The sequence below is a fragment of the Excalfactoria chinensis genome, chromosome 19 (assembly GCF_039878825.1).
Source record: "Excalfactoria chinensis isolate bCotChi1 chromosome 19, bCotChi1.hap2, whole genome shotgun sequence".
NCBI lineage: Eukaryota > Metazoa > Chordata > Aves > Galliformes > Phasianidae > Excalfactoria > Excalfactoria chinensis.
This window is the reverse complement of record NC_092843.1, coordinates 6,304,382-6,314,634: the sequence shown is the minus strand read 5'-3', so window position 1 is coordinate 6,314,634 and position 10,253 is coordinate 6,304,382. Positions and strand designations below refer to the sequence as shown.

The following is a 10,253-nucleotide window of genomic DNA, read 5'->3' as shown; positions in this document are numbered from 1 at the left end:
GGTATGGCATTTGAGAGCCTGCTCTGGGCATTGCCCTGTTTTCTTCTTCCAAAGGATGTCAGGCCCAAGAGATGAACTCCGTGTGAATGTAAACTGAGATAATTACTCAAACAAGAACAAGACGTTCCACCTTTAAAGGATGCTTTTCCGCCTACTTCTGATTGTCAATAAAGGTTAATGTGACCAGATGTAATTAGGGGCTGAATATACTGATAATGATGCAATCTTAAGGAGAAGACTGCAGGAGCAGGGCTGAATCCAAGTGCAATGTCTCCATCATTCAGCCTGAAACCACACGAGCTGCTGTTACACGATGGCACTGCTGCAAGAATTGTTCTGTACTGCAGAGACAGAACAACCTGCAAGCATGAGGAGTACCTCAAAATGTATTCAGATCATAGCAGGAATGTTTCCTGGCTTTGTGACTCTGGGTAACATCTGCAGCTCTCACTGTCTGCGGTGGGCTGCATCCCAAAGCACCACCAGATGATAAGCACTGCAGCACAACAGCGAGCATCAGAGCTCCCCTTCCTGGAGACGAGTTGCTTCTTTCAATGCAGCTTTAACAGCCAATAGAATACAGAGTTCTGAGGACACGGATGTACCCAACATTGATTTATCCTGTTCATAAAAAGGAACGGCGTAACGCTAAATCCGATCCGCTCAATGAGAACTTTATGAGCTCCAGTCTGTCAGAAGGGCAATGAAAGCTCACATGTGGTGATGAAGTAATGATCTGCGGGGAAGAGACAGCAGAATCACACTGAGGAAAGGCTCCTGGGTTGGCTGGAAGGAAACCTGCCACCATCCGCCCTTTGTAACACCTTGCAAGTTCACATGGAAAGATTAATTCATCATTGAGCCAAAGTGTGTCTCAAAAGAAACGTTCTGAGGGGAATCCACGTCCATCCAGATCTGCAGCAGCAGCAGAAGGGACCCACAGAAGTGAAGGGGTTGTTTCAGGTCCTGTTATCACATCGGCATCACAGCGTGAGCTGCGGCCACGTGTGGCAGCAGTGTTGGCTATGGGAAGCTGAACCTCCGAGGTAACTTTCATGATCCAGATGAGCTATTGATAATCATCTGTTTTTAAATACAGCATCCTGTAAATCCTCCTAATTAGCAAACGAGATGACATCTTTTTAGCAGCCGGTCCCCAGCCTGTTTCCTTGCTTATTTTCTTGAATTCAATTACATTTGCCACCTGCTGGCCCGATCACCTCAATGACACGTTCTGGATGTAAGGGAGGAGCTGGGCCATAAACAAGAATTTCATTACAGTTTCATATAAACCATCATCTCCCTCACCCATTTTGTCTACTCTACGAGAAATGGTTGTGCTATTTTTCCCCTCCAGGGCTCTGCAGAGGGATGCTGTGATCCCCATTGCAGACATAGGGATGCTGTGATCCCCATTGCAGACATGGGGATGCTGTGATCCCCATTGCAGACATAGGGATGCTGTGATCCCCATTGCAGACATGGGGATGCTGTGATCCCCATTGCAGACATAGGGATGCTGTGATCCCCATTGCAGACATGGGGATGCTGTGATCCCCATTGCAGACATAGGGATGCTGTGATCCCCATGGCAGACATAGGGATGCTGTGATCCCCATTGCAGACATAGGGATGCTGTGATCCCCATTGCAGACATAGGGATGCTGTGATCCCCATTGCAGACATAGGGATGCTGTGATCCCCATGGCAGACATAGGGATGCTGTGATCCCCATGGCAGACATAGGGATGCTGTGATCCCCATTGCAGACATAGGGATGCTGTGATCCCCATTGCAGACATAGGGATGCTGTGATCCCCATTGCAGACATAGGGATGCTGTGATCCCCATGGCAGACACAGAGATGCTGCATTTCACAAGCCCTATAAGAAACCCAAATTGAGATTGTTCTGGGCTGGGGTGATGGCAATAGCGACCTCAACGTGCAGCTTCCTGAGGAGCACATAAGGTAGGATGAGGGGAGGTGAAAGTGAGTGGGGTGAGTGAAGTGAAGGAGGGGACTCAGCGCGTTGTGTTGGGAAGGGGCTTGGCAAAGATACTTTGTGATCCCTGATTTGTGCGTCAGGATCCGCAACGAGGATCGGCGTTTGTTCCAGTCCTGCTTCATGTTTTCATTAACCACGACGGGAAAAGCAGACAAACACCGGCGAAAGCTGCTGCTGGCATTAATGACGGAGGCAGCTGGGAGGACGGGACAGCCCGGGGCTGCTCAGATCTTCGCGTTTCCCCACCGGACCGCGAGGCGTCAGTTCGGCTCTGGCTGCAATTCCCGACTCCTCCAGCAGGCGGCGCCAAATCACGGCCGGTTTCACTCCTTCCTCGGGCCCCGCGGTGTCACCATCGGCGTCACGCTGGGACGTTCACGCGTGTCCGGGGTGCGCGCAGAGCCGCGCGGAGCCGCCAACCGCACAACGTCCGTCCTGCTCGGCAGCACCGCCCGAACCGCGCGTCGCCACGGCAACTCCTTCCTCCCTCCTCCTCCTCGCGGCTCCTCCTCTTCCTCCTCCCCACTCGGCGGCGGCGGCGATGGAGGCGGTGGCCGCGCGATGAGGTTCGGCCGCGGTCGGGGCGGCCCGAGGGAGCGCGCGGTGCGGGGCGGTGAACGTCGGTACCTGCCGGGGGCTCCGCTCGGAGCGCGGCCCTGGGACGCGGAAACATCGGGGCTGCGAACCGAGCGGTGCTGCGCCTTTAAGAGCGGCGGCGGCCTGCGGGCACCGCGCTGCTGTCCCGGCCCGAAGGCTCCGCGGTACCGAACCGAGTGCGGGCTGTGCTGCAGCGTCAGCGCATCGCCGGGCAGCCGCACCGCGCGGAGCTGCTGAGGGCCGCATTTCTGTGCAACAAATGGGACGGGAGCTTCCACTGCGAGCTCCGTTCCGAAGGCTGCCGGGCTTTGCAAAGACGCCAAGAGTTCCTTTCAGTTCCTTTCTGCACGAAACGCGCTTTGCTGTAACCCTGCTGTGTCCCCGCTGTGTGTGCGATACGCCCCGCTGTGTTTTGGAGCGGTTTTTCACCTGGTTGCGCTCTTCTTCCAACTGTGACTTTCTTGTTCTCCGTTCCAGGACACAAAACGTTGAGATCCCGGCCCAGGAAAAGATCCCACCATGCAACCAAACTGCGGCCACCCGCACGGCACGCAGGGAACCGGCGGCGACTCTCCCCCTTCCCAAAGCGCCCAGGCGGCAGGAGGGGGCTCGTGCCGTGCGAGCGGAGATGTGCACATCCAGCTGAGCTCCGCTGCGGGAGAAGGCAGAGAAAACGCGAGTTGGAGGCGTTCCAGGCTGAGTTCGCAGAGCCGCTCGCACGGAAACGGCCACAGCGAGGGAGGAGGATCCGCTGACGGCGCTCCCGACCCGGAGGAACAGGGCAGTTCCATCTCGGAGCTCAGATACGTCCTCCAGTGGCTGCACAGGAGTCTGCCCTACGTTCTGATTCTGGGCGTCAAACTGATGGTGCAGCACGTCGTCGGTAGGGTGTAACGGGGCGGAACCTGCCCCAGAGATGGGCCGGTAGAATTGCCTGGAGTAGCGTCCGGTTTATTTTGAGCTGTGTTGCTTTGTTCGTCGGAAACAGATTCGCTGAGCTGCCTTTCAGTGGCTGCCGCTTCCTTTCCCTGCATATATAGAACATGCTTAACGATCAGTGTTACAGCCAGAGCTGCTAATTGTGGTCACAAAGAAATACAACAAGGGCCTGGCTGGTTATTTTAACCCAATTCAGGTGGTTTTTTTTGCTTATTTATTCATTGTGCGTAACAGACCCTTTTCTCCTAACAGGCATCTCCCTTGGAATCGGGCTGCTGACAACTTACATGTACGCAAACAAAAGCATAGTGAACCAGGTTTTCCTCAAAGTAAGTATCAGCCCCTGCTCTCTAAGTTAACCTTCATCCATCAGCTCTTGAAAGGAACGTGAATAGAGGTGCTGTATCTGCCACCATTTGGTGCAAGGCAGAAGTGGGTTGGTAAACTCAGTGCTTTGGTACGATGCAGAGCTTCACGGGTAAGGTGGCAACACTCAGGAAGCTCTTCTTCCTTTCCCTGTTGCTGATCTGGTAAAAGCATTCTGCAGTTTATAGAGAAACTTAACTGTGTTGACGGCCTAAAATCAATATGATGGAATCTCCCAGCAATAACCGTTCAGGTGCTTTGGAGATGCACTTAAGACGTAGATAAGGACTGTAATAAACCTTAATTACCTTACAGGAACGGTGCTCCAAGTTGCAGTGCACTTGGCTGCTGGTGTACCTCACTGGATCCTCTCTCCTCCTGTATTACACCTTTCATTCTCAGTCTCTGTACTACAGGTAAGTAGAGGAACGCCTCTATTCCCATCACAGCTTACTCAGATATGAACTGGAAATACTTTGATCGGTGCTGCTGTTTTCCTTTAGTTGTAGCATTGGTTCCTCTTTCATTTTCCTCTCCATTCCTCCTCTCCCGCTCACCTAAACGGTGCAGTCCTTAAGAACAGTTCCTTTGACTTTACAAAGTAATACTGTGGATGCAGCGGAGGCACTGAGCCATGGGGACGTGGCTGGGTGAGATTCCCAGCTCTGAGCCTTCCCCTTGCCCTCAGCACACTGAATTCAGAGCAGTTTGCAATCTCCCTCCTTTACCGTTCTGTAGCAACAGTCTCGTGTGTGCATCAAAGTCTGTAATGCAAAAACGGAAAAGAAAGCCTTTCTGCAGAGGATGGGGGGGGGGTTGTGATGAATGTTCAGAAATGGAGAGGCTGTCAGAGGTCGCAAAGGATCCATTTGTAGTAAAAAGTTCATTTCCAGTTAGTGCTGCTGTGATGAGCCTTGGTCACTTTTCCTCTGAGCAGGGCGCTCCGTTCAAGTTGTGATTCATCGGGGTTGGGTTTTTTTTTGTGTGCTTCGTTTTGCAGCTTAATCTTTTTAAACCCTACTGTGGATTTTAAGAACTTCTGGGAAGTACTTTGGATTGTGGGAGTCACAGACTTCATCCTGAAATTCCTCTTCATGGGCTTCAAGTGCTTTATTCTCTTGGTGCCTTCTTTTATGATGTCCTTTAAATCCAAGGTAAGAAAACCATCCATCTCCTTAAGAACATCCTTTTCTTCTAATGTAGTTAATGATTAAATTCTACCCAGAGGAGAGTCTTTTAATTGAATGTACATCATCCACCCTGCACCACGGGCAAGAAAACCCTGTGGGTTTCATGTTTCTTCTCTGCTTGGTGCCAAGGAAGACTTACAGTCTGTATTGTTTCCATTGGATAAATGGTTTATTTCTGCTGTAAGAGATGGGATGAAGAAACCTTTTATTTGCAGTGATAGAAGAAGGTGTACGCAGGCTGTATAGCACAGCAGCTGCTGGACAGTATGCTTTTTACTAAGTTACATTAGGAGCCTGCATTGGTTGGCGGGGTATTGGTGGGTATCTGCTTCCCAAGGTAAGACATGCAAAAAAAGCAAGCCAAGTTTAGCATCCAAACAGCAAATACCACTCGTAGGTATAATTACTAACAGTGTGAACAAGCATAGGTAGCACCTGATAGCATCTGAAGGGGCAGCTTGGGTAGATTTTCTCTTTCAAAATACCAGGACTTCATTTATTACGTTATTAATCAGTAATTTTTAGTCCATCTTTAACTCCTTGTTCAACTACTCGACGCTTCTTTCTCTTTAGCAATTCATTGTACGTGTTTGCATTTTACATCTTGAGAGATTCTTTTGCATGTCTTGCTTAGGGCTACTGGTACATGCTGTTAGAAGAACTCTGCCAGTATTACCGTATGTTTGTCCCCATACCAGTTTGGTTCCGTTATCTTATTGGCTATGGGGAGCCGGACAGTGTGCTTGGACGGACCCTTGGGACATTGCTGGGCCTTTCCTACCTCATTCTCAAGGTGTGTAAGCTTTACAATCCTCTCTTTTGTAATTAGCAGCGGAGAGTTAGAGCTGTGTCTGCCAACACGTTTCTGTTTCAAAGAACTCTGTTGCTGCAATTCCCTTCTGGGGAATTAATTGGTGTGCAATGCTAAACAAGCCAGAGAAGCATTTTAAATAGGCGTCTCATTTGTTAAAGAGCTCAACTGCCCCCCAGAAACCAAACTCAGTACAAGTTCTGCTTTGAACGTGAAAAACACGCAATGGCGTTACGGTGTCTTAATCACGAGTCTAAGGACTGCTGTACACAAAATGATACCTCTAATAGGTTTGCAATTGAGCACTTCAATTCACAACGCCAGTGATATTTTTTCTTCCAAAGAGCAGCCCCCCCAATACTGAAAAACCTTCAGGCTAAATTCTGAGTTGGGTTACATCCAGAGCAACTAAAACAGGCTCGGTCCAAACCCTTTGCTTACCTTCCTGCCGACGTCACGCTGGCAGAGCCACTTCTGCTGCTGGGAGCTGCACAAAAACTTGGAGGTTTTCTTCATTTCCCAGGGAAAAGCATTAACCAGCATCCGTGTTCTCCTTCCTGTTTCAGCTTTTGAGCTTTTTTGGACAATGGAGAAACTTCAGACAGGTTTTACGGATATTTTATACCCGACCGGTGAGTATTGAATGCCTTGATCTGAAAAACAGTAAATCTGACATAAATGAAAAGGCTCCTCTTTGAAATACCCCATTCCTGTATTGCTTTGTAGATCCCTCTCAATGGCAGCTGTGTTTTTAAAGTAACCCCTCTGTACTTATTCCCTCATTCTGTAGTTCTGACTGCATAATTCTGGGCTAACAGTCTGTTCTGCACGTCTCTTCAGATCCCCTTCTGTGAGATAACATTGCCCTTTTTCCCTCCTTGCTATTTTTTAACTGGAATAAATACTGATTGTAGACAGGCAGTGCTTCTAGCAGAAACATAAGTGAGAAATGAAGCTTGCCAAAACAACTGGCATGTAAGTAAGTGCTGTTAGAATAAGTTTCTCAGTCATCTGTCTAGGAACAGGTATTGTTATTTAGCCTGCTGTTTGCATGGTAAAATACATTGAAGATTTTAGAGCCTGGTATCACTGATCTAAGATAATAGTTAAGCACTTTAAGTAAGTGCTATTGTGATCAAATCAAAGCGTTCTGCTTAGAAGTCGCTGTTTAAGTCCTGCAAAAAACCAGCCAACCAACCAACCAGCTCCAGGTTTTCCCTACAGGAAGAAATTAACTTAATTAACTGCATACCCTACAGGAGATGGGCACGTGTGACCTGTAGGCCCTACATCAGCTGTTGAAAAGTTCAGCACAGCTTTGTTGAATAAGGGATTGGGTGGTTTCCCTGCCATAGCAGCCCTTATTCCCCATTCCTTTCTGTGTATTTGGTTGTTTTTTTCCCCCCCACTTAGTAACTAATATGTGCTGAAAAAAGTGTTGTCTTGCAGCACTACGGGGTGACAGCGAGCAAGAGGCAGTGCTCTGAATCAGATGATATTTGTTCCATCTGCCACGCTGAATTCCAGAAGCCAATCCTGCTGATCTGCCAGGTAATACACAGCATCAGAATTTACTTCTACAAAGTTAAGAGTGTTATTAAGAACTGGTAAACAGAACTGGATAGAGTTAGATCAGCATTTGTCTTCTGATTGTCTTTAGAAATCGGGCTGTACAAATGAAATTCTTCCTTACAAACAGAAAGGCTCAAGAAGCTCTAAGCTCTCATTCTTTTCATTACAGCACACATTTTGTGAAGAATGCATCTCTTTGTGGTTTAATAGAGAAAAAACTTGTCCGCTCTGCAGAACTGTTATTTCAGACCATGTTAACAAGTGGAAGGACGGAGCTACATCTATGCGCCTACAGATTTTCTAAGGCATGTCAACCAGCTTGTTTTAGTTTGCTCGCTCTGTACAGCTTACTGCAAATGGGAACGTAGGTGGCACAGGGAATGAGGTTTCCCATTCCAAGGTCGATGGGATTTCTTGCTTCTAGGAAATATTCTAATACTTAAAACAGTGCAGAGAGCGCTAACTTCTTAAGTCTAGGGAAATAAGCTCATAAAGTGAAAGCAGGAAAGCCAGCATTGCTTCTCTCGTGATTCTTTCAGAGAACAATCAAACCCTTCCAAAACGCTGTGTTTGCAGCAGCCTTTTAAAGCAGCATTTAATTTAAAAGCTCACACAGTGTTCCAGGCTGTGCTAAATTGTATTCATGCCTCTAACATTACCCAGTTAGCAGTGAATTTTATACTCTGGACTACAGTGGGAGCGAAAGCTACCTGTCACATCTGCTATTAATGATCTCATGATGCTACAGCAGCTTCTTCCTGCATCAGTACTGGCAGCTCTCACTGCACCTGGAGATAAAGACAAGACGTTTCTCCTTTAGGTTTGTGCAGATTACCAATTGATCACAGATTTAACACAGAAAAGCAACCGCTGACGCTAGTTTTTTACCGAGTGTTTTATGAGATCAGTATTTTTAAAACAGATCTTTAATACTCTATTTTTATCACAGCAGGAACCAGATTTTCTTACAGGGGAGAATATTTTATACTATATATACCATTTGTAGCATGCATGAGAATCAGAGGGAATAAAGGCATTTAAATCTATTTGTTTGGTGCGCATTGAATAAAGAAAGGAGATTCATTGGGATAGACAAGAACTGAATCTATCATGGAAGAAAAACGAGCAGGGAGAACTGTACATTGGGTTCTGAATCTGAGCTACACCCCTATAATGTTGGCAGCTCAGGTGGCTCTTCAGACACTTACACAATCATATTTGGACTTCCCCAAACAGTCTGAACACGGTGCTTACCTTAAAGGTGTTCCGTACCTTTAGCTTTTTGATCATTTTGATCAGCCAGGTTAGACTTACATTTCATGATCGAAGCAAGTCATTCTCATCTTAGTTACAGAGAAGAAAGTGAGAACTTACATCCATGAAGGACATCCTCTCTGATCCACCAGGCAGCATCCTGCCATTGAGATGCAGCTCTTCCTTGTCAAGCCCACTCAGGCCAGAGTAGCTGTCCTGCTTTCCGCACACACAGACAGACACACAAACAGCTGATTCTGGGGGAGACAGAACAGAGATGACAAATGGCTTTCAGTAGATCACTCTTCAAGAGCCAGAGCTCAGGTGAAGGTACCTGCACCTGCTAAGACAGACTGACCGGCATCTTTGGGTCCTTTAAGCTCCCAACACGATTCCCCCTCCCTCCCTATTCCTTCAGAGACCCATAGTTATGCTTAAGCTCTACTTCCTGAAAAAGAGAAAAGTCACTTGGATTAACATGTTTAAATTCTCAGTAATGGCTGCTCACATCCACCTTATTCTGCAGCATGCTTACTGCCAACAAACTGAAAGATGAGAAGCAGAGCAGGGATTACCTTTTTTTCCTCCTCAAGCTCAAGTTTGTTTCTTGAACACAGCCACAAAGCCAAGTTAATCTAGAAGAGAACAATCTCTAGAAATCCATATATAGAAATCAGATACGGTAAATCATCGAGGATCTGCAGGGAGAATACTGCGGTCACGTGCTGTGTTTTTAAGAACTTCTCTTCCTCCTGTAGCCACCTGTAACAAGGGTTAGGGATTGCTCTGTGAAATGGGCAACACTCAGTTAACAGTGACAGCAGTTTGGGAGTTCACATTAAAATAGAGAGAATAGAACCAAAGTAAACATCCACTGCATAAGGGGACACACAAACATCCCGTGTTCTACCAGCAGTTCCGCTTTTGGATAGCTAGATGTAAACACATTAAGAAAAGAGGGCTATTCCAAAGAACCACTGACTCATTTATTTGCATCTTTTATTATGAGCTAATACCAGGATGACATTCAGATGTCAGATGGCACAATTAAGACAGTCTTGGTAGGAATTATTCCAGCATTCCCAAAATTACAATTTAGTTACACAAATGGCATCAAATGTATGCATCACTCCCACAGAGAAAAACGATGAAATCCTGAATATCTCATACCAGAATCACTTCTGCATTCAATGGGAAAAGAAGAACTGCCCGTAAGGCAGCTGACCTGTTAGAAACCTTTTGTGGTAACGACTCGCAGAACAAAATATTGCCCTATTGAACATCTAGTAAAAAAAAATACGACTTTTGTTCAAGTTTAAGATTTAATACTTTCCCATGGTTAGCCAAAACAGGTATTAACCTCAGTTTTACTATATTTTTTTTTTTTTGTAATGCTACAAAAATTCTATAAAATCAAATTATAGTGAATTTTTCAGTGATTATAATTAAAAAAGCGCAGCTTGTACAAAATAAAAAAAATAAGATTCTATACTCTAATGAAAAATTTAAGACATTTTT

At 46.6% G+C, this 10,253-nt stretch overlaps 1 protein-coding gene across 1 annotated transcript; it reads left to right on the top strand.

Annotated features, from left to right (window-relative positions):
* The first annotated feature begins 2,383 nt into the window (after nt 1-2,383).
* On the top strand, nt 2,384-10,201 carry RNFT1 (ring finger protein, transmembrane 1). Its single transcript, XM_072353384.1, has 9 exons — nt 2,384-2,572; nt 3,081-3,486; nt 3,795-3,871; nt 4,224-4,324; nt 4,909-5,062; nt 5,733-5,891; nt 6,476-6,541; nt 7,359-7,460; nt 7,651-10,201. The coding sequence occupies exons 2-9, from the start codon at nt 3,123-3,125 to the stop codon at nt 7,783-7,785; spliced, it is 1,158 nt and encodes a 385-aa protein (XP_072209485.1). The 5' UTR covers nt 2,384-2,572; nt 3,081-3,122; the 3' UTR covers nt 7,786-10,201.
* The last annotated feature ends 52 nt before the right edge of the window (nt 10,202-10,253 follow it).

Coding starts and splice junctions, on each gene's coding strand:
- RNFT1 (XM_072353384.1), top strand. CDS start 3,123: ATGCAACCAAACTGCGGCCACCCGCACGGCACGCAGGGAACCGGCGGC. Junction 4,325..4,908: donor TCTCAGTCTCTGTACTACAG/GTAAGTAGAGGA, acceptor TTCGTTTTGCAG/CTTAATCTTTTTAAACCCTA. Junction 5,892..6,475: donor TTTCCTACCTCATTCTCAAG/GTGTGTAAGCTT, acceptor TTCCTGTTTCAG/CTTTTGAGCTTTTTTGGACA.